This window comes from Podarcis cretensis, assembly GCF_951804945.1.
Source record: "Podarcis cretensis genome assembly, chromosome: 7".
In the NCBI taxonomy this organism is placed as follows: domain Eukaryota; kingdom Metazoa; phylum Chordata; class Lepidosauria; order Squamata; family Lacertidae; genus Podarcis; species Podarcis cretensis.
In genome coordinates this window covers 25,575,880-25,600,326 of record NC_137176.1, presented here as the reverse complement: position 1 = coordinate 25,600,326, position 24,447 = coordinate 25,575,880, and the positions used below count along the sequence as shown (strand labels likewise).

The 24,447-nt window shown below is 44.8% G+C and overlaps 2 protein-coding genes across 3 annotated transcripts in view; one reads left to right on the top strand and one right to left on the bottom strand.

The window, feature by feature from the left end:
• Positions 1 to 24,447, bottom strand: part of MYLK4 (myosin light chain kinase family member 4) — a 95,044-nt gene that overhangs the window by 66,713 nt on the left and 3,884 nt on the right. The window contains exon 2 of the mRNA XM_079984969.1: positions 6,493 to 6,688. Within this exon, the coding sequence (XP_079841095.1) occupies positions 6,493 to 6,688 (196 nt within the window). The remainder of the gene's footprint in view (positions 1 to 6,492; positions 6,689 to 24,447) is intronic.
• The window catches only part of WRNIP1 (WRN helicase interacting protein 1), a 181,373-nt gene continuing 164,299 nt past the window's right edge, over positions 7,374 to 24,447 (top strand). For both annotated transcript variants that reach the window (XR_013841133.1, XM_079985004.1), the window contains exon 1: positions 7,374 to 8,198. Coding sequence is in view for 1 of the 2 variants with exons in the window: in XM_079985004.1 (XP_079841130.1) it covers positions 7,569 to 8,198 (630 nt within the window). In the remaining variant the exon portion in view is untranslated. The remainder of the gene's footprint in view (positions 8,199 to 24,447) is intronic.

The window sequence follows — 24,447 nt, the reverse complement described above, 5'->3', positions numbered from 1 at the left end:
AGGTAATAAATTATTATTATTATTTAGGATAATATTTAGGATGCAGGACGCGGGTGGCGCAGTGGGTTAAACCACAGAGCCTAGGACTTGCCAATCAGAAGGTCGGCGGTTCAAATCCCCACGATGGGGTGAGCTCCCATTGCTTGGACCCTGCTCCTGTCAACCTAGCAGTTCGAAAGCACGTCAAAGTGCAAGTAGATAAATAGGTACCACTCCAGCGGGAAGGTAAACACCATTTCCGTGCGCTGCTCTGGTTCCCCAGAAGCGGCTTAGTCAAGCTGGCCACATTACCTGGAAGCTGTACGCCAGCTCCCTCGGCCAATAATGCGAGATGACAGCCGCAACCCCAGAATCGGCCACGACTGGACCTAATGGTCAGGGATCCCTTTACCTTTACCTTATTTAGGATAGGTATTACAGCTTCCAGTCCGGCTGTTCCAATGAGGAACCAGGCAGCCACATTCTTCACCACTTCCAGACAGCCTTTAGGGACAGCGCTATGTAGGGCACATAAAACAATAATCCAAGTGCAAGGTCACCAGAGCATGGATGACTGATTCCAGACTATCTTGGTCCAAGAACAACCATGACTGGTGAACCAGCCAGAGTTGGAAGGCGAACTGTGTCTCCAATGACAACACTGGGCAAAGGCGCATCTCCAAGCTATGTACTTGATCGCAAAAGAGGAGTGTTATTCCACCTATATTTGCTCCACTCCATCACCACTGAGCGAAACCATGCTTACCATTTTTTCCTAACTGAATAATCTTACACATGCCAAGGCCAGCTTTGAGTCCTTAACTGAGGAATAAAAATAAATATATGCATTCATCTATAAAACCATTATTTTGCAATCATCAAATACAAATCGATCCTATGGGAAATCTGTTCCTGCTTGGGGAAATGGAGAGGGAAAAGAGAAGACATGGTGACCTGTCTACCGAATAATGGGTAAAATAATGGAAATTTGCCTGTTGGGACGGAGAAGTCTGATTGTAAATACATTTCAGGGGAGTTCAAATAGTGGGTTGACTTGATAATGAATGGTACAAGTAACAGGTTAGCTAACTACAAACATTGTCTCTCCCAGCAGAGGTCACTAGAGGATGTTTCATGGATCAATGAGAATTTAGGATGGCCATGAAGGTGGAAGGATGCAATCTTTCAAAATGTGAAGACAAAATATGCCACTGGCCTAGAATTCTATACCTACTTATGATATATAACTCTAGAATACATCATCTTGCACTTCTATTTCGTCTCTTTCCGTTTCTAAAATTGCATTTTTATCAGTTTTTCAAATACAGCAAGCCTAAAAGAAGAGATACACTTAGGAAAATCTTTAAAGCATATAAAGAGAATGTTGCCTGGACACCATAACCTGTTTTTGCAAACTATCAACAGTTGACTCTGTATCAAAAGGCAAGCCTGCTATTGAAATGTATCCACCCTCCTCAAAAGCATTTCAGCTACCTGTGTATCTGCAGATACTTCGGTCTTTCTCTTGCTTCCATGGTTTAGTAAGAGAGTCCACAGCACGTGCCAAAGGAATGAGGCTAAGAAGCAGAAGCAACCAGCGATCCAGACAGCTTTTCCTTTCGAAAGGAGACCCATTTTGGGGTGGATGGGGTGGGGATGTTTTAGCATTGGGGGCAGGTTTGGGGCATCGCTAGGGAAATTTTGCCGGGCTCATTCAGTGGCCTTGCTCAGCCCAGCCAGAACTACCTAGCTATGGAAGGCATGGATATGCTGCCGGCTGGAAGGAATCCACCGGCAAACTCGATCAGACCTATAAGGGAAGCAACGTGATGGCCCAGTGACAAGCACGAAACAGGTGCAGAGAAGATGGGCAGAGCCTCGCTTGGAAGATAATTCATCTGACATTCTCAAATGGACCAGGGCTGTGAGCATCAACCTCAGCAGTTCCTAACTTCTGCTGCAAGTCATCTGCTCTATCGTTTTCTATCCCTCTAATAGCTGAAAAGGGAGGAGAGGAGGAAAATGCAAGGGAGATGCAAGGGACATGGGTGTGGGTGGAGGGCAGAGAGATCAAAACAAGGGGTGGAAATCTGTTACATATGTTAAATGTTAAAATTGGGCAATGGACAATATAAAAAGGTAAAGGGACCCCTGACCATTAGGTCCAGTCGTGGCCGACTCTGGGGTTGCGGTGCTCATCTCGCTTTACTGGCTGAGGGAGCTGGTGTACAGCTTCCAGGTCATGTGGCCAGCATGACTAAGCTGTATCTGGAGAACCAGAGCAGCGCACGGAAACGCCGTTTACCTTCCCGCCGGAGCGGTGCCTATTTATCTACTTGCACTTTGACGTGCTTTCGAACTGCTAGGTTGGCAGGAGCAGGGACCGAGCAACAGGAGCTCACCCCGTCGTGGGGATTCAAACCGCCAACCTTCTGAAAGGCAACTCCTAGGCTCTGTGGTTTAACCCACAGCGCAACACACATCCCTGAATAGCCAATATGGCTGAAAATATTTCTCACTTCTCACATGCTACTGAATAGAACTTCCACTTAAATTTGGAACCTGTAATTGGAATTTGGAGAAGGCATTGCTACTGTTCAGCCCACTAGATGCGAGCCCTGATTAGCACTCTAAAGTATTGTGTAGAAACTGATCAATCTCTTCTAATTAGGGATACATTAAAATAGGGGTGCTGAGGGGTAAGGTGGTTGTTTAGGCTTCACAAAAGAAGTTTGAAAGACAGCACCGGTTCTCAAAAAATGTGCACGTGCTTACTTAACCGCTTGCACAGCAGACTTCTGGCTGCGTGATGCAATCTCCTCCTCCTCTCTTCTCTCCCCCACATTGTTGAGGGTAAACACACTTGGGGGGACGGCAGACCCCCAGTACCTCCGAGCACCTCCCAGTAGGCATGTCTCTGGAATGGCGTGTCCCTTCACTCCCAAGTGCCCCTCTGTGACACTTCCCATATGAAAAGTGCACACAAGTCTTTTGGCATCACACAGCAAGAAGGTAGAGACATCCGTAGATCTAAACTACGTTTTATTCACCATATATACAGAGAATACATAATCACGTCTATGCCCTCCAAACTCTGGCAGAAAACAGCAAGCATACAGCAAAAGCGAAAGTACAGTCCAATAACACTCTCAGATGGAAAAGATAAGACAGTCTTCCGTTCCCACACTCTTCTCAGACATCTCATGTGATTTATACTAATCACACTAGCCAGCATCTGCTTACGTAAAATTCTAACACACACATCCTCCAAATTTGCTCTAGAGAAGGTTGGGGACCTTCCAGAGGAGATCTGGAGCGAGTGCAGAGAAAGGAGGGGAGAGGGAGGGGAAGTTTCCTTTCACAAGCGGAATCCCACTCGCTCAGCGTTGGAGATTTGGAAACAATTACCGTAATACAAACCGAAACATAATGCATCTCACCATAGTGAGGAAGGCTGACCAGGTGACATGACCTGCCATTCAACCATATTATTCCTGACATTCAGTCATGTATTTTTTGAACTCAGTGGTGGACGCCACAGTTTCCTGCAAACATGCGCTGGATTATGGAGAAAGCTAGAGAGTTCCAGAAAAATATCTACTTCTGTTTCATTGACTATGCAAAAGCCTTTGACTGTGTCGACCACAGTAAACTATGGCAAGTTCTTAAAGAAATGGGAGTGCCTGATCACCTCATCTGTCTCCTGAGAAATCTCTATGTGGGACAAGAAGCTACAGTTAGAACTGGATATGGAACAACTGATTTGTTCAAAATTGGGAAAGGAGTACAACAAGGCTGTATATTGTCTCCCTACTTATTTAACTTATATGCAGAATTCATCATGCGAAAGGCTGGGCTGGATGAATCCCAAACCGGAATTAAGATTGCCAGACGAAATATCAACAACCTCAGATATGCAGATGACACAACATTGATGGCAGAAAGTGAGGAGGAATTAAAGAACCTTTTAATGAAGGTGAAAGAGGAGAGTGCAAAATATGGTCTGAAGCTCAACATCAAAAAAACTAAGATCATGGCTACTGGTCCCATCACCTCCTGGCAAATAGAAGGGGAAGAAATAGAGGCAGTGAGAGATTTTACTTTCTTGGGTTCCATGATCACTGCAGATGGTGACAGCAGTCACAAAATTAAAAGACGCCTGCTTCTTGGGAGAAAAGTGATGACAAACCTAGACAGCATCTTAAAAAGCAGAGACATCACCCTGCCGACAAAGGTCCGTATAGTTAAAGCTATGGTTTTCCCAGTAGTGATTTATGCAAGTGAGAGCTGGATCATAAAGAAGGATGATCACCAAAGAATTGATGCTTTTGAATTATGGTGCTGGAGGAGATTCTTGAGAGTCCCATGGACTGCAAGAAGTTCAAACCTATCCATTCTGAAGGAAATCAGCCCTGAGTGCCCACTGGAAGGACAGATTGTGAACCTGAGGCTCCAATACTTTGGCCACCTCATGAGAAGAGAAGACTCCCTGGAAAAGACCCTGATGTTGGGAAAGATGGAGGGCACGAGGAGAAGGGGGCGACAGAGGACGAGATGGCTGGACAGTGTTCTCGAAGCTACCAACATGAGTTTGACTAAACTGCGGGAGGCAGTGGAAGACAGGAGTGCCTGGCGTGCTCTGGTCCATGGGGTCACGAAGAATCGGGCACGACTAAACGGCTAAACAACAACAACAACCACACCCTTCAACATTTCTCTGACAAAAATAGGGACATCCTAAGGAAAAGCAGGACATTCTGGGATCAAATTGGAAACTGGGACAGCTTCTATAAATCCAGGACTGTCCCTGGAAAAAAGGGACATTTGGAGGGTCTGCAGTCGGGGTGCAAATTGGCGATAGCACTGGCTAAAGTTTGTAACTGCATGGTTTGGAAAGCCAGTCTGCCAAGAAGTCAGTGTTCAAGCTGATCAGGGTGCTTTTCAGGCTGTGTGCATAAAAGTACTGTTGCCTATTTCCAATTTCTCTAAGTGGTGAGAAGCTTCAGGAGTGCAGCTCTTACCTGGGTTCTCTGTGTTTTCCCTTCTTCCCCACACATCTGTCCTGCTGCCCCAACCCCAATTTAAGCAATATGAAAGTTCTGACCCAAATGCAGCTGTATGTAGAAGGGAAATACATATGAAATACAGTTTGAAACCTAGCAGTCAATACCACAATCCAAACACAATACGTGTACTTGGAAGTAACCATGCAGGGCTTTTTCTTTTCTTAATGAAACCTATTTTTAACTAATTAAAACCACAGGTGAAATTTGCCATCACTGCTCCTGCATGATTCCCTTTAATATAGCAAAAAGTGGACGGGAGAAGGAGGATGGTATTTTGTGGAGTGCTGAAAGTGGAGGAGACTTCCACCTAGAGGAAAGTTGTGCAATTGCTCCTTGTATGAGATTAATTTCAGATACCCTTCACAATTAGCCAAGTGCAAAGATCTTTTAAAATTACTTCCTTTGCCCTTTGAAACAACCGAACATGTACAAAACAAACCTTCTGTCAGCAACCTTAAAAATTGTAGTTTTAGATTGCACAATCTTTTTGCACCAAATTTAAGCACAAGGATTTGTTCAGTCACTCGCAGCAATAAAACATGGGGGCAATGCCTATATGTTTAAAACCTTACATTTGGCTTCCAAAAAACATTCACAAACCGGAACACTTATTTCCAGGTTTGCGGCGTTCGGGAGCCGATTTGTTTGTCAACTAAGCCCTTCGGGAACCAAGGTACTAATGTACTGCTTTCTAGCACAAACCAAGGCCACATGCTCTGAAACATTCCTACTGGTTTCAAAACAGACATAATCACATACGGTCATAATTATGTGGTCTTACACTGTAAGACACCTCGAAACCTCATAGCACCTTTTATTTCAGTCTTTTGAAAACTTTCACACAGGCAACATGGAAACCATAAGCTCTCAGTCCTGTCGCCTCCCTCAACTAATCCAACTGCTTTCAACTGTATTCATTTACTGAAATTGTTTATACACCACTTTCAAACCATCACAGCCTTACTCCAATCCTACACCCATGTGCAACATGACATCTTCTACCCTAGGAATCATCAAGTGGACCAACTTTTTGACTATCCTTAGTCAAATCAGCCTTTGAATCGAGACTGGCCACGAGGCAAGATGAGGCGACCGCCTGAGGCAGCAGCAGCCACGCTGGCAGATGATGTTCCTGGCGTACATCTTCACTCACTCCCTTCTTCCCTGATGGTGAGGGAGGCATCATTTTGTGGTTCGCCTCAGGCACCAAAATGTATTGGCCAGGACCTGCTTGGAATAATTTTATATTTCCAAGAAGATAATATGTTCACGAACATTCTTCTCTGTTCAACAACCATCTGATGCCACAGAAAGCAGACCAATAATTTGTAACCTTTTATACGCACACAAGTGTTTACTTCATTCTGTGTGTGAATGGATGATTCTGTGTGTGTGCGTGTGTGCGCGTACACACACACACACACACACATTTGTAATCTTCACATACCTCTTCTTCGCTTTTGACTGCCTCCAATTTTTGGAAGAACGCCATGGTGTCCTCCCGGCTGTTGTAATACCGCGTGTTCATTTCATCCATCCGGTTGATCTTATAGAATTTCGAATGGTAAGCTACAACATGTTTCTCCATCATGGTTCCGTAAAGTACCGAATAGGAGTGGCTCCCGATATCTCCTGTCTGTTGTCTGCAATAAAAGGAAACAAACAGAATGTGTTTAACATGGCGGCAAACTTAGCATCCAGCAAAGCCATGTATTCAGAACAGCATAGCAGCCAGACCTGCATGTGCCTATTGAGCAAATCTTCAATCGATTGCCACAAAACAGTGTTTCAAAAGCATGCACAACTGAACTTTAATTTATAGTCTTTGACTATGGAGATTCCTTAGGACCTGATCCCTAATAATCACGAGGATGATGCTTAGTGTACAAAAGCTTTCACAACCGCCAAATCCCTGAACAGAGGGCTTCGCAAATTTCGGGGGGAGGGGTTAATGTGCAGTTCTATCTTCTTGGAAGCAGGTATCCATGGGACAGGACTGGAAAAACCTGCCCACTGAGTGCCCCTGTACTGAGGCGAGTAATGTGTAAAAGGTATGTCTAATTTGTATAAAAGGCTGTGCACATTATGCACAACAAATGTTAGCGATTATGGCATTTTCCGTCCGCCTCTCAAGCTCCGATCCAACTTCAGTCGAGCCCGGCAGGACCCATAGCTGTCAACTTTTCCCTTTTCTTGCGAGGAATCCTATTCGGAATAAGGGAATTCCCCTTTAAAAAAGGGAAAAGTTGACAGCTATGGCAGGACCTTTACGCTCCTCCCGCTTAAAGAACTACGATTCCCGACAGCCCGCTGGGCTGGTGGGAAAGGAGGTGTTGACTTTTCTCCTCTTCCTGCCCGGGCAAGTTCCTATAGCTCAACTTCTGGTTTCGTTTTGACTGTTTTGGATCTCTGTCTCCTTGGAGAGGATCCCTAAAGCAGGTGCGTTTCCAAGAGGCAAGGGGGAGAAGCCAAGGAGCCAGCCTCAATTCCGTGGGATTCCCCTCTCTTTCCTTGGCCCTGGAAATGGAAGGAGAGGACGTGGAGGAAGGGCTTTTTGTGAGCTGCCCCGTTTGCCTGCGGGAGCTCCCCGCCAGCTCCATCAACTCACATCTGGACAGATGTTTGCAGCAGCAAAGCGAAGCGGGAGGCAGCGAAGTCCCAGAGGATGCGGAGCGAAGCGGCATCGACGGCAGCAGCAGCGGCAGCGGCCCAAAGGACGCGGGGATGGGCGCGTCTTGCCGGAAGAAAATGCGCTTCTCCAACTCCCCGGAGAGGAGCAGCGGGGAAGAGCGCGCGGGGATGGGTAGACCCGATTCAGCCCCGCTGTTCTCCCTTTTCCACAAGGCCAGGAGCTCCGGGACACCTCGGGGCGCCTCTGCTGCTGCTGCCGCCCCGTCTCCATCTCCATCCCGGGCGCAAACGGGAGAGAAACAGCCGGACGGGGAGGATCATCGGAGCTCAGGTGCGCTGGGCTGGGAAAGCCTGGCCCGAAAGCTGGAAGGGAAGCCCCTGGCGGACAAGCTGCGGCCCAGCCTCCTGGAAGACTACGTGGGGCAGGATCAGGCGCTGGGCGAACGGACGCTCCTGCGCTCCCTGCTGGAAGTGCACGAAATCCCCTCGTTCATCCTCTGGGGGCCGCCGGGTTGTGGCAAGGTGAGTAGTTGCAAGGCATCCCCAGGGGTCGTCTAGTCATCTCCTCCAGTACCCTGCAGCAGTGGGGGGTCAGGGGGGACCGGCCCCACCGGGCGCAACATCTGGGGGGGGGGCGCTCGCCGCCTTCGGAGTCGCCGAAGAGCCTCGGGCGCAGGCTGTAGCAGAGCCACATGTCTTGCGGAACCGACGAGCTGTGTGCGCGGCCGGGCTGAAGGCGTCCGGCAGGCAGCGGCTCTCAGCGCTCCCCGCGGTCCCCGCGCGTCAGGGCCGCGGAGGGCGCGCCAGGCAGCCCCTCCTCACAGCCCCGCCGCCGCCGCTGCTGCTACAGCTGCTGGGCCATGTTGCATTTTCCTCGCCTCTCTGCCCTCCTCCTCCTCCGGGCAAGCGGCATCGTTTGGGCAGCAGCGCCAGCGGCAACTCGCCTCAGATCACCTGACACGGACCCGCCGCCGCCACCGTGACTACCTTACCGTAAATACCCCAGCCCAGGCAGCAGTAAGAAGAAGCTGGCAGCGGCGGCAGGTTAGGGGTTAGGGGCGCAAATTACTTGCCTTGCCCCGGGTTAGGGGGCGCAAATTACTTGCCTTGCCCCGGGTTAGGGGGCGCAAATTACTTGCCTTGCCCCGGGTTAGGGAGCGCAAATTACTTGCCTTGCCCCGGGTTAGGGAGCGCAAATTACTTGCCTTGCCCCAGGTTAGGGGGCGCAAATTACTTGCCTTGCCCCAGGTGCTGACAACCCACGCTATGCTGGGTGGGGATCGAACCACCAGCTTATTTATTTATTTATTTATTTATTTATTTATTTTATATACCGCCCTATTCCGCGGCGGTCTCAGGGCAGTTCACAGAATAAAATCAAAATAGAAAACCACAAAATACATAATAAAAATAAACAACAAACCAGTAGCTTCCCTCCAACAAGAAAAAAAACCCCACACATTTTAAAAGGGCATAGGATGTAAATCAGATCAACCAACGGCTTGGTTAAAAAAGAACATTTTGCCTGCCTAAAGGTATATAATGAAGGCACCAGGCGATCTTCCCTGGGGAAAGCATTCCACAGATGGGAGCCATGCTTCGGACCTCTCAAGGGGGAGGCACATGAAGAAAGGCCTCAGAAGATGATCTCAGGGTCTGGGTAGATTTATATAGAAAGAGGTGGTCCTGAGCCATCCAAGGCTTTATAGGTTTTACAGCCAGATGTGTTGTGCAGCGGACTCCTTCTTACTTTCTATCCCCCTCCTCTCTGACACACTCCACAGGGCACAGTCCAGTGTTCGAAATTAGCCAGGCGCCAGGTGCGTTTTTGCGACTGGCGTGGGTCCAATTGCGACCCCAGGGAGATCTCTGGTTGCCAGGTTGGTGACTGACATCTCCATCTGGCTTGCCCCTCCAGCTTCCTTAAGTAGTAGAGCTTGTGTTTTTGGGGTTGGTTTTTTTTTGCATTTATAGCCCACCTTTTCCTCCAAGGAGTACGTGGTTCACACACACACACTCCCAGCCTGCATATTAATACAGTGGTACCTCAGGTTAAGTACTTAATTCGTTCCGGAGGTCCGTACTTAACCTGAAACTGTTCTTAACCTGAAGCACCACTTTAGCTTATGCGGCCTCCTGCTACTGCTGTGTCGCCGGAGCCCGATTTCTGTTCTCATCCTGAAGCAAAGTTCTTAACCCGAGGTACTATTTCTGGGTTGGCGGAGTCTGTAACCTGAAGCGTATGTAACCTGAAGCGTATGTAAACCGAGGTACCACTGTAATAAATCTCATCGCAAAAAAAGGACCCGTGGCATACTGAGGGAGCCATAACATTGAGAGTAGCTCATCTCTGTTTCACATTTTTGTGGTCTTTTCAAGGGCAGAATTGAGGACTATCCCTTAAAAAAAAAAAGTGAAATCTAGGATTCAGCACTGCTGTGAGTGGGCCTCACTGCCTTCCATCCCTGAAACAAAAGGAAGCACATACCATTCCCCTTCTGCAGCACATACCATTCCCCCTTCTTGTGTAACTGGTGAACCTAAAACCAAAGAGATACAGCGTGTACTCATGAGTTTAAAAGTAGCATCTCTTCACTGAGAAAGTCTGGCATCTCTTTGCCATATTTGCCAAGTCCTAAAGTTGCATCCAATTTTCCCACCCTGCTCCAGTAATTTGGGTAATTCTGAGAAGCATCCTGGAAATACTGAAATAAAATAAATGTTTGAATTATTCTTTCTCGGTCTTCTTTGAACTGAAACGTTTCCCCCTCTTTTTCTTGTTGGAAAAAAAAAAGGTTAATAACTGAAGTTTGTAGGGCAGCAATTAGACTTGTGAGCAAATGGGCAAAGGTAGACGTGTATGCACCCTGCAGTCAAAGAAAAACAGGATGGGATACCGAAAACTAAAAAAATCCAACATTTTTCTGATAGGTTGCACTCTGAGTTGCTTGATACTTCCCCCCCCCCTTTCCCACAATATTCTTTTCCAGCGACTCAACTTTGCTTTCTGTTTAAAAGCCCATCAAAACTTGATCAAGACGGGCCCTTTTCCACAGAAACCTTGTGAGATCGTGGGTTAAATGATGAGTGTGGTTTAATATGTCATAATGCTACTGTTTTTTTGGCATGTTGTTACCTCTTCCTCCGCCCCTCCCCCCACCTCTGCTCTGTGGGGGCATGGTGGGCAGCAACTTACATAAATGTAGGTTAGAAATTTGGTTTCCTTTTCTCCATCCTATACTCACTTGTACCCTTTCCTTTGATTCCCTCCCCTGACTCTGCCTGAATTCATCTGTTATTTCAGTGGTACCAAGCACAGGAAAAGCTTTCGTAGTTTGCTCTCAACGATAACAGACAGGGTTGCCATATATACCGGAAAATTCTGGTAATGTCGGGGGGGGGGGGCTAAATTGGCACCCTGGGGAAAATTTTAATTTAATAATAAATGTCTGGGATTTCATTCGTTCTCTGTTCAGCGGCCGCTTCCTTGTTGCCTCCTAGACGGTGATTTTGGAAGCCCTCAGTTGTCGATCACAAATTTGGACGATTGTAAAAAAAAAAAAAAAGCTCAGCAACTTTTTGGAGCAACTATGTCTGGAGACTTCTTGAAATATGGCAACCCTATAACGGAACAAATCAGGAATAAAGCATTTAAGTGAGGAAAAGTTATATACAGTGGTACCTCAGTTTATGAACTTAATCCGTTCCGGAAGTCCGTTCTTAAACCAAAGCGTTCTCAAACCAAGACATGTTTTCCCATAGCAACGGGGGATTCAATTTACAAATGGAACACACTCAACAGGAAGCGGAACATGTTCTGCTTCCAAGGCAAAGTTCACAAACCAAAACACCTACTTCTGGGTTTGCAGCGTTCTTAATCCAAGTTGTTCATAAACTAAGCTGTTCTTAAACCAAGGTACCACTGTACACCTTGATGCTACAGCACATGGGACATGTGCCTTCCAAGATTCTCCAAGTTGCTCCAGGAAGAGACTAAAAAGCTCAGGCTAAGTGTCAGGCGTGCAGGTCGAAAGGGAACAATACGCTTGAAGTGACCATCAAATCTGTGGCTATTGGAAGTGGTGATAAATTATCCCCGAACCTTTAATACTAGCATCCTGCATATAAGGTAAAGGTAAAGGGACCGCTGACCATTAGGTCCAATCGTGACCGACTCTGGGGTTGTGGCGCTCATCTCGCTTTATTGGCCGAGGGAGCCGGCGTACAGCTTCCAGGTCATGTGGCAAGCATGACTAAGCCGCTTCTGGCGAACCAGAGCAATGCACGGAAATGCTGTTTACCTTCCTGCCGGAGCGGTACCTATTTATCTACATGCACTTTGACGTGCTTTCAAACTGCTAGGTTGGCAGGAGCAGGGACCGAGCAACGGGAGCTCACCCCATCGCGATGATTCGAACCGCCAGCCTTCTGATCGGCAAGTCCTAGGCTCTGTGGTTTAACCCACAGTGCCACCCGCGTCCCTAGGCACCCTGCGTATGCCCACAGACAAATAGCATGAACCAGGAGCATCAATTTGTTCTATTGGGCTACAAATTAACTTTTAGAAAATTTTCCCTGTTTCGTCTCGGCTGGTCCAGCTGCTTAAACACAAGCTTGCAACCTGAGTAAGCTGTGCTATGATTTATGACCCTCTAATTTGCAGGATTCAGATTTTTGTGTGTCTGCCATGAAGCACCCAATTTTAGTCTAGGGATACAGCAGGGAAACATCCACGGCTGTAACCCAAGCACAGAATAGCTTTGCTGTTGCAAATGAACCTCAGAACTGGCCAAACCAAAGGTTTGGTATAGCCTTGTTTTTGTACTTTTTTTGTTTATGTTTTAACACCCGTGCAAAAGGGTTATGTAAGGGGATGTCTGACATGTTATTACTTAATAAATTGACTCTGAAGGCTGCAAACCAGCTGTTCTCGGTCTTCCATGTGCAATCTTATACTACGTTAATGGAGTTAATAGACGATGGGAATGTGTTAACTTCAAAGCAACATGCTGTCTTGGCAATCTGTATTAAGTTTCACAGGGCTTATTTTTGTCTTTTAGCTTTTAGTTCAAACTTCATCATGACAGGGCAAAAGTATTTGTAGTTTAGGCCAGGGGTACAAATGGGGTATTTTAGTTTGGAACATATTGAAGTGTTCACTTCTCTGACAGCTTGATTGATTTCTGAATCATTTCTTCTCCATGCTGTCTATCAGCCTCTTTTTCTTCCTTCCCAGGTTGTGGCTTTCTACCATAGACACACGAGTCTTATTGGCATTCCTTGTATTAAATTGAATTGGTTTCCACTACAATTGCTGGTGCCAGGCATACAGGGCTGTCAGTATAAACAAAGTGAGGCTCCTGTCTCCATCCACTATGATCATCTTTGCCTTTTGCAATACAGTGGTACCTCTGTTTAAGAACAGCCCTGTTCATAGCTGTCAACTTTTCCCTTTTCTTGCGAGGAATCCTATTCGGAATAAGGGAATTTCCCTTTAAAAAAGGGAAACGTTGACAGCTATGGCCCTGTTTATGAACTATTCGGTATAAGAACTCCGCAAAACCAGAAGTAGTGTTCCGGTTAGTGATCTTTACCTCAGTCTGTGAACGGAAGCCAAACAGTGGAAGGGCACCGGCGGCGGGAGGCCTCATTCGCGAAAGGGCGCCTGGGTTTAAGAACGGCTTTGGTTTAAGAATGGGCCTCCGGAACAAATTAAGTTCATAAACTGAGGTACCACTGTGTAACAGTGGAAAGTCAGCCTATTTACGTCTTCTTATCTGTGCGACCATAGAGGAGATACTTTGCTTCTTTAGAGACACAGCTTGCCAGTGTATATTAACTGACTATAGTCACTGACGATTTTCACAGATTGTGGGAAAATTCACAGTAGGGATGAATTCTAGAATACCAAAACAGTATAAATGGTTATGATCCACCTTGTCTTGATAGCATGGGTGGGGAAAAGGTGCTTATTTCTTAGCAACTCTTACAAAGGTTACGTAAGATGGCCACGTTGCAATTCAGAAAGGAAAGTCTGAAAACAACGCTAATCAAATGATTCCCTGTGTACAATTGCCAGGAATACTATTGTTTAAAAAATAGGACTGAATAACACCTTAAAGGCATGCCTGCATTAAAATGCATGGACATGTGATTTCCTGTCACACTTCGGTGGCAGGTCAGAGTTCAAACCCACTCCAAACATAAAGAAGTATTTTGGGGACATTCTTATACTTTTTTTGTGTGATGTATCTTTATTGTTATAAAATAGATACTTTTATGCCAGGAAAGCAAACAAACCAGCAAACAGACATACAATCAAATAAACAAACTATAAATTGACAAACAGTCAATAGCAATATATGAAACAACACAATTCTTATAACTAACATCATTTGTAGTCCCAATGATGTGAACGATTGTAAAACTTATAAAACAAGAAATTAAAAATGACTTCCAATTAGTCTCGCTGTACTTTATCTGTTGATTATCTTATACCGCACAGTTACATATTTCATATATAGTTTCTGTTAACTTCCCTACAAACTTATATTTATACAATGAATTATACAATTCAGTCTAATTCTGCCAAGAAGTTTCCTTTTATACCGGGGACATTCTTATTCTTAGTTTAGTTATTCTCACTTTTTCCCTGACAAGAACTCAAGGTGGCTTACAGATAAAAACAAGAACAGTTAAAAACATAGGGGGGAGGAACCAATTAAACATTGATAGAGTTAAATCTATCTGTAATCTATTAAAAACATACAGATAATCGCAACAAAAACAGCACGGCACCAGACCTTTCAGTAAAATCAGTCGGTTCCCAAAAGCCTGTTGGAGCAAATAGATATTTACCTGCCAGGCAGCCAGTCTAATTTCTCTAGGAAGGGAGTTCAAAAGTCTTGGAATAGTCACTGAGAAGGGACAATAAGCTTTCAGCGGCCAAAAGAAACCAATGGTTTTTGTGAACCTATGGCCACTTGAAGGGTGTTTGTTTCAACAAGTGAGAAGCATTTTGTCACTGAGGAACAAATGCCACCTCTCTTTGGAGAATGGGGGTTCAGGTTTTGTATTAATGCTGGGTTGTATGTTTAGGTGACGAGTGCTGAGAGTGGTACATGACCCTTGAATAGGACAATGCAAATGAAAAGCATAAAAGCCAGCCATCAGTAGTGGCAATTGCAAACCTCTATGCCAACCCTTTCTTGGGAGAAAAGCAATGACAAACCTAGACAGCATCTTAAAAAGCAGAGACATCACCTTGCCAACAAAGGCACGTATAGTTAAAGCTATGGTTTTCCCAGTAGTGATGTATGGAAGTGAGAACTGGACCATAAAGAAGGCTGATTGCCATAGAATTGATGCTTTTGAATTGTGGTGCTGGAGGAGACTCTTGAGAGTCCCATGGACTGCAAGAAGATCAAACCTCTCCATTCTGAAGGAAATCAGCCCTGAGTGCTCACTGGAAGGACAGATTGTGAACCTGAGACTCCAATACTTTGGCCACCTCATGAGAAGAGAAGACTCCCTGGGAAAGATCCTGATGTTGGGAAAGATGGAGGGCACAAGGAGAAGGGGACGACAGAGGACGAGATGGTTGGACAGTGTCCTCAAAGCATGAGTTTGACCAAACTGTGGGAGGCGGTGGAAGACAGGAGTGCCTGGCGTGCTCTGGTCCATGGGGTCACGAAAAGTCGGACACAACTAAATGACTAAACAACAACAACAACATGCTAACCCTCCTTTCCCTTACAGAGAGGTGTGATCTGTAGTTGCCAGTCCCAGAAGATAAAGATAGATGTGGCCAAGCATCATTTTTGTCAAAAGGGCTTGGCAGCAAGGCCATTTGGGGAAATGGGGGCTTGGCTGTCTCTTGTCTAAGTCCCTGTTCATCCATACCAGTTGCTTAAGGGGTTTCACATGTGGCTGACATTCGTTGTCGCAACAAGACTTTTTTTGGGTGGAAGTAGATTTAGACTTGAGCGCCTCGGTCCCTGCATTAACAAGACTCAGACGGATGTTGTGTGAAATTGTCAATAAATTATGAAACTCCACCCTGTACCTGTTATCTCTACCTTGTTTATTGAGGCAAGAAGACTTGAGGGTAATCGAATCTGACTGACCTGACAGGGGTTGGTTACCGTTTAATGGATTACTCTAGCAAAGCTATCTCGGCTGTTTGTTAGGAAGCGGGAATTTCCCTGGTAAAATCTCTGCCAAATCAGGGATTTCTTTTTGCACCCTTCAGGGCTAATTTCCACAGTTTCCAAATTTCCAAATGGTGGGCCCATCACTGCATGCAGTGTTTACTAGGTGATGTGGCCAAACACAAAGATGCCCTGAATTTCTGTAGGTAGCTCCCTTTTGCTGTGTACAGTGGTACCTCGGGTTAAGTACTTAATTCGTTCTGGAGGTCTGTTCTTAACCTGAAACTGTTCTTAACTTGAAGCACCACTTTAGCTAATGGAGCCTCCTGCTGCTGCCGCACCGCCAGAACACGATTTCTGTTCTCATCCTGAAGCAAAGTTCTTAACCCAAGGTACTATTTCTGGGTTAGCGGAGTCTGTAACCTGAAGCGTATGTAACCTGAAGTGTATGTAACCAGAGGGACCACTGTATATGTTAAATCTCATTTTGCATACTTGACCTGTAAACACCATTTTCAGTTGAGAGTATGAGTTCTACATCAAAAAACCCCCAACTACATCTGCTCCCCCTAAAAAACAAAACAACCCACAATTTACTGTGATAACGTGGGTCAGTGTCGTATAGTGTGGTTTAGGGTGTTAGATTAGGACCCAGATTCAAATCACATTCAGACACAAAGCTTGCCGTGTGACCTTGGCTAAATCACAATATCTCAGCCTAGCCTGTCTCACAGGATTATTGTGAGGATAAAATGGAGGGTCAGGGGAAAGAATTACGTTTAGCAAGCCTTGAGCTCCTTGGGGAAATGGTGGGGTAGGAACTGTTGATTTAGCAGCGTCCCGTGCACAGCGGAATGATGAGGAATACGTGCACATACTCTAAATTGCTTTATTTACATTTCAAAGCTGGTAGATTACAGAAAAACATCTTGCCTCTGCCGGAGCAGAAAAAGCATCCTCTCTCCTCTGAAGCACGGAGAGAAATCACTGTGAGAACAGTGAAAAACAGGAAACCTGTGTATGTCACATCCAGTCTCCCTTTCCCGTGAGAAAACCCAACAGTACTCTGACTGGAATGTAAACATTGTCTTGTGACAAGCCTTTCGCTGCACAATGAAGAGAGCAGAAACCAACAGGAACATGGTAAATATCTGATGCTCCTTGAGAAGTTAGGAAATGGAAGTATATATTGTCACAACAGCTCTCCTAATTTTCTTCATTGCCACTGGCTTTGATGAGGACCTCCTCCTTACAGATTTATAATTTATTAAATTTGTATACTGCCCTATATCCACAGGTCTCAGGGCAGTTCACATGATAAAATTACAACATATAAACATTAAATAACACAATAAAAATAAAAAATAAGCCCAATAACCCCCTCTCCCCAACACATTTTAAAAGGGCATTGGATGTCAGTCAACCAAAGGCCTGGTTAAAGAGAAACGTTTTTCCTGGCACCTAAAGGTGTATAATGAAGGCGCCAGCTGAATCTCCCTGGGGAGAGCGTTCCACAAACGGAGCTGGGAAGAGGTGGAAAGTTTCACGTGTAATGCCCGGCGCTCTTAGTTTGACATGGTGGTCCATGGGTTTGTGGTCTCCACCCTACAGAACTGCCTTTCACAGCTGGTCTCCTGGGAATGTTGGCAATGGGGCTGTGAAATAAATGCAGCGTGGTTTCATTGTCTGTTCAGACCCCTGCCTTCTTCCCAGCTGGCAGCAGACTTCTGTAATAAATGTAATTCCCCCATCCTAAGCCCTGAGGGTCTTTGCCAGGGAAAGATAACAGCATGAAGCAGCTGTTGGCCACACCACCATTTCAATTGCACAGGGAGGGGGATATGAATTCCATGAAGACCCAATGGCGGGTCATTGATTGCCTTCTTGGTGGGCGGTCAAGTTACCAGCAATAAATGTTGAGGACCAGGCGATGCACACATTTAAATAGGAAACGGCAATTGTGGTGCTGATCTTCTAAGTCTTTAGGACCCGCTATCTAGTGCGCAGTGCAATCATGTGTTTTAGGACTAATTAATATTGGATATATATTATATGAAAATAGAGGATTAAATTTCTGCTCTGGGGCTTCCAGAGAACCCTCTAATTCCAGAGAGTACGAGAGAGTTGTAGGGGACTTACTACTGTGTTTTGTATTTTCAAATGAAACATGTGCCATCTTTATGTTTTGTTTCAGGAGTTTGTGTTAGCAAGCATCTTGGCTTCAGGGTACAATCAGATTTAAGTAAATTCATGTGCAGATTTTAAATCACACATTGATTACTCAGAAGTAAGCTTTTGTTTGCTTTCTCCTTGCACAGTCTCAAACCTTTACAGGAAAGGTGGTTAAGAATTTTTAATGAAAATTAAGCAATGTATAACGTAGTTGCAAACATTACAGAAGTTTAGATTTAATGCATAACTCCTCTCTGACTTGGATTATTTTTATTTATATCTCTTGAAAGGAAAGAGTAGGAGAGAATGGATCCCACAGAATAAGTAGCGCATAGCTGTGTGTAAGTTTGACGAAAAGGGAAAAAGAAGAAACAGCCTTCTTTATTTTCTAGGAGGGACCGTGTTAGAAGTGAGAATGTTAGCTGTTGTATATCATACTGTTTAAAAAAAAATCCTTTCCATTTATGTTCTATTTATGTATCCTGGTTTCTTTTTTATAGAATCCAGTATTCTTATGTCTTAACACCTGTTGCTTGTAATTAAGGCTGCAACTGTATACACAGATATCTTAAGAGTATGTTCTACTGAATGCAGTGCAATATGCATATGAGCAAATATGCACTAAGATCATCTACAGCTTGGGGATAGATTAATGCAGAATATTCTGCCCCACAATAAATAACCTTCAAAACATATGCTTTCTTGAATCAGCAACAACTTGGTAATCTCCAGTTTCTGAAAATGGAAGAGGATAACATAGAAAAGTCTAAAAGTGGTTGGACCACCATCGGCCCCAGCTATTATGGTCAGGATTCAGCAGGAATGTTTGATGGGAATTGTAGTGTAACCTAAAGGTAAAAGAAGTAAAGGACCCCTGGGCAGTTAAGTTCAGTCAAAGGTGACTATGGGGTTGCAACACTCATCTTGCTTTCAGGCCAAGGGAGCTGGCGTTTGTCCACAGACAGTTTTTCGGGTCATGTGGCCAGCATGACTAAACCGTTTCTGGTGCAACGGAACACCGTGATGGAAACCAGAGCGCACGGAAACACCATTTACCTCCCCACCACAGCGGTACCTATTTATCTACTTGCACTACTTGTGTGCTTTCGGACTGCTAGGTTGGCAGGAGCTGGGGCAGAGCAACGGGAGCTCACTCTGTCGCTGGATTCGAACCGCTGACCTTCTGATCAGCAAGCCCAAGAGGCTCAGTGGTTTAGACCACAGCGCCAGTGTAACTTATCAACACCCAGAGGACTACAGGCTGATCATATATACTTGGACTGAGCTTGTACTGGCTTATATCCAACGACAATCTTTCTACCTTCGGCTGCCTAAAAGGTTAAGGAGACCAAGAAACAGGAGAGAGAGTGAGAGAGAGGTTGGGGGTGTATGTGCTGCCATTGATGGAAAAAACAGAAGTGCCCTGTTCTCACTGTTAGTCCCCAGGACATAAAGCTCTGGCTCTGAAGCGCTCTCCAGTAGAGGATCAGATTCGGAGCACCTGCTGAAGTAGTTCTGATCTTCGGGATATCTTTTCGGGCAGCATTTAGGCTTGTCACCGCCTAGCCTCACCAGCTGCAGCAGATCTTTTGGCCCAGAGCAGCTATTGGAGAATAAAGTGGGGGCAGAGGGGGCTGCTGCCCAGTTGTTGCTGTTTTTTAAAGTATTTACAGCGTTTTTGCTCTTCCCCGACAATCTGAATAGAATTAACATCCAGCCAAGAAAAGTTCAGTTTTGAAAAGCCTTATCCATACATATATCTTTTGGAACTCCTGAATGAGCTGATTGCTTAGATGAGTCTATTGAAAACCTTTTCTTAATTGTCTAACGTGGCTTCCCTGATAAAGCAGGCAACTCCTTTCTCTGAGAAAAAGTTGGTTATTTGTAACATAAGTGTAAATGTACCGTATTAGCCCAAATATAAGCTGCACCCGCAAATAAGCCGCACCTTTAAAATGCAAGGCGGGGAAAGAAAAAAAGACAATACACGAATATAAGCTGCTCCCTTAAAATTCCACAGGCACTCACACCCGTAAAAAATCCTACGGATAGTAATTGTCGAGAATGTATAACTTGCTGTTGAAATGGAATACTGAGGATGAAACGGTTAAATCTGCTATGATAAAATGGGCACAAGATATTGGTCATAACATTATGTTCGCTGACTGGGAACGGTTGTGGACCACCGGTTTGAAATTTACGGCATGTAATGCCTTAAGAGAGAATATTATGAAAATGATGTATAGGTGGTACATGACCCCAGTCAAGCTTGCAAAAATCTATCACTTGCCCGATAATAAATGCTGGAAATGTAAAGAGACTGAAGGTACATTCTTTCACCTTTGGTGGACGTGCCCAAGGATCAAGGCTTTCTGGGAGATGATTTATAATGAAATGAAAAAGGTATTTAAATACACTTTCCTAAAGAAACCAGAGGCCTTTCTCCTGGGCATGGTCGGCCAATTGGTGCTAAAGAAGGATAGAACCTTTTTTATGTATGCTACTGCAGCAGCAAGAATACTCATCGCAAAACACTGGAAGACACAAGATCTACCCACCCTGGAAGAATGGCAGATACAAGTAATAGACTATATGGAACTGGCAGAAATGACCGACAGAATCCGAGATCAAGGAGAAGAGTTGGTGGAAGAAGATTGGAAGAAGTTCAAAGTTTATCTACAAAATCATTGTAAAATCTATGAGTGCTAAGGGCAGTGTAAATGAAATGATGGGGTTCTAGTGATTAAGATAAGGAAGAGTATAAAGGGTAAGATAAAGGGTGAAAACGAATATGAATGAGCTTGCTGAAAAAACTTTTAAAGTGGAATACAAGAAGGGAAGGCGGGAGGGAGCAAGGAAAATAAGGTTTTGAAGACTACTAAAATGAACCAGAGTTTTCCTTTTAATTTTTTTTTGATTATTATGTTGAATCTTTTTTATGTTTTCTTCTTTTTTCTTCTTATGATTTTTGATATTGTTTGTATTTCTGATGTTTGTTGTTTCGGAGTTTGTTACCTTTTGTAAAACTTAATAAATATTATTTTTTTAAAAAACAAACAAAAAAAAAATCCTACGGATAGTAGAGAGGACCCGCAAGTGGGTTAAATACCTGTTCGTAGCACCGTAAATGCAAATTTAAAAATCAGCACTTCACTGTAAAATACAGGGAAAGTGATGAATGACATTAGAATAAATTGCACAAAAGTCTCAAGCTCGCAAATCAGCAAAAAAAATTTTTTTTTGTTTCATTTTACCATATGTTTGTTTCAGCAACAATACCGTAAAAGCAATTTTTTGTAAGGTCACGAATGACACTTTAACTTTTCACGGTCAGAATTTGGGGGGGAAAAATATGAGGCTTATATTGGGGGGAATATGGTATGTTGAAAGCCCTCCCAGGGTGGGATTTGAAGGTCCACGAGGTCATCACCTTGCTGAAGCTAAGCAGCCGTGGCTCTAGTCAGTATCTTGGAGTCATCAGGTGCTGTCTTAGAAGCAAGTCCCCATCACTCTTATGCGGGGGGGGGGGGGGAATGTCTCTTGTAAGATTCAGGGATGGGGGTGTGCCCCCCCACCCCCGGAAGTTGTTGGGACTCCAGTTCCCATGAGTCCCAGTTAGCAATGGCCAATGCTTGGGGATGGTAGGAGTTGCGGGCCACATTCATCCCATGCTTCAAAGCAATCTCATGCCCACTCACCGAATTAACTATTCTCTGAGTGGTTAATGGTCAATCTCTATTCACAGGGAGCCCTGGGAATTGTAGCAGGTCCCATAATTCCTGGGAGCCATGAGTGTTTGAAGTGGTAGCATTGTTCTTTAAATGTGTGGCATGAATATAGCCATCGTTCAGCAACAGGTAAAAGAGCCACAGGTTCACTATCCCTGATGCACATGCAACTTCTAAAACTGAAGGAAGCATGCTCCCCCCATCAAAACAATTGGTTTAATCTGACACAGATATATTAATCCTTTAGTTAATGAATTCAAACTCATTTGATTGTCTGTTGCCTTTGGGTGATTTGCATCGTGCTGAACTCTTACATCTCGGCTGCACCGATTAATTGCTGTTATTTCTTGATTAGTGCACCAATTGAATTGATGGAAGCTTGCAGCTGTTTTTGGTTCTTTGCTTTGTTTATTTATTAGATTTATATACCACCTTTCATTATAAGATCTCAGGGCGGTTCGCAGAATAAAGTACAGGATAAAAACAAGTAAATAAGTAAAGCAAAGCAGCAGAACAATAACCCTCCCCACAAAGGCCTGGTTGAAGAGGAACACTTAAACATATTGGGGGCTAAGGGTGGAATCCAGTGCAGGTCCTACTCCAGAGCAGACCCACTGAAATTAATGAACGTGACTAACTTAGGCCATTGCTTTTGAATTATGCTTTTGAATTGCTTTTGAATTATGGTGCTGGAGGAGACTCTTGAGAGTCCCATGGACTGCAAGAAGATCAAACCTCTCCATTCTGAAGGAAATCAGCCCTGAGTGCTCACTGGAAGGACAGATCCTGAAGCTGAGGCTCCAATACTTTGGCCACCTCATGAGAAGAGAAGACTTCCTGGAAAAGACCCTGATGCTGGGAAAGATGGAGGGCACAAGGAGAAGGGGACGACAGAGGATGAGATGGTTGGACAGTGTTCTCGAAGCTACCAGCTTGAGTTTGACTAAACTGCAGGAGGCAGTGGAAGACAGAAGTGCCTGGCATGCTCTGGTCTATGGGGTCATGAAGAGTCGGTCACGACTAAACAACAACAACAACTTAGGCTATTAAGTTCAGTGGGTCTACTCTGAGCAACGCTTGGTTGCTACAGCCCTCAGTCTGAGAGAGAATAACTTCACAGCTAAGCTACTCGGTTTGTCCGTGACTCATCTGGGATATGAGTCTGTATTAACCAGACGAGCCCATATTGATCAGGTCAGGTTATATAGTCTTTCTATCCTTTGACTTTCTGTGGATACTGAATCCTGACAGCGGTATCTGATTGCGGCAGGATGGGGAGGAGGAACTAAGCTGAGCTGAAACTCTGAAATCGAGAAAGCCTGCTGCCTCCTACTCGCATTCCTAAAGACTCTCTTGCTGCTTCCCTGAAAACATCTAAAGCGTTTGCTATCCAGACGGTTGGTTCGCCACACCTGTCCCTCTGCAAATCCTTCCTGCTCTGTTCAGGAATGTCCCCTCATAGTCTTACTCGGGCTTATTTTGCTGTGGTTCCTTGAATAGACAAGGAAATGTTTGGCTGATGGACAAGAACGTGAGTTTGCGGGTGCTTCCACTCTTGGTTCTTTTTCTCCATGGTGGCCATCTTTTTCTCACTTCCAGGATATCCAGATAATATTTGTCCTGAATAGTTGCATCCTTAGGTTTCCCCAGTTTGTTTTCTTATTTCCCACCCCGGGTTGGTTTACTGAGATCATCTTATATCAGGCATTCCCAACCTTTGGCCCTCCAGATGTTTTGGACTACAATTCCCATCTTCCCTGACCACTGGTCCTGTTAGCTAGGGATCATGGGAGTTGTAGGCCAAAGCATCTGGAGAGCCGCAGGTTGGGAATGCCTGTATTATATTAGGTGAGGCCAGGCACACATGATACCTTTAAAGCATATTTTCCTCCATCAAAGATTCTGGGCACCCACAGCATTACAGTTCCCAGCAGCTCTTAACAAACCATAGTGCCCATAGTGGGGGGGGGGGGGGAGAACATGCACTGAATGCTCTTTAAAGGTATAGAGTATATACAGTCTTCCTCAGTATAGGGTCGTTTTCTCTATTCCAGTCGCATATTCTTTCTTCTCTTGTTATGAGTTGGGTTTCCTTCCTTCTTTATTTCCCTTTTTCCTATCCTGGGGTGTTTATAAAAGATAGCTTAGGTAAACTGAGCTATTTCTGCTCTGCTGGGGTTTTCCAAGGTGAATTTTGTGACAAATGTACCGAAACATCCAAATTTGTACCTAAAAATATTTTCATAGAAATGCGGTGCCAAAGGCATCCCTGGCTGTGACCCCCCCACACACATCAAACTCCATGTATGCTGCCACACCGGGGGTCACTAAAGCTGCCCCTGCCTTGTGTGTGTCTTGCCTTAGACCTCAGAAATGGTGGCAATTGTCAAGGCAGGTCACAAAACCACGCTGGTAGCTGTGTTTGCTTTGGCAGGTCACAAATTGAGAAGTCCTGCTGTAAGGAGCACCAAAGAGGGTCCATTAATAACTGCCAAGTCCTGCCAGGGGGGCAAAGACAGAAAGGCGATTGATTTAAGATAAATCAGTCTGACAGCCAAAAAGGACGCTCAGTTGTGTGGGCGAAGGCTTTAGTCAGCAACGAAATAGTCTGATGCAACACACAAAACCTTTGGATTAATTTATTGAAATAATCTGAACTAAGTATATAACATTAATGCTTTTAGTAGGCATATGATGCATCTGGCGTTCAAATGACTTTGC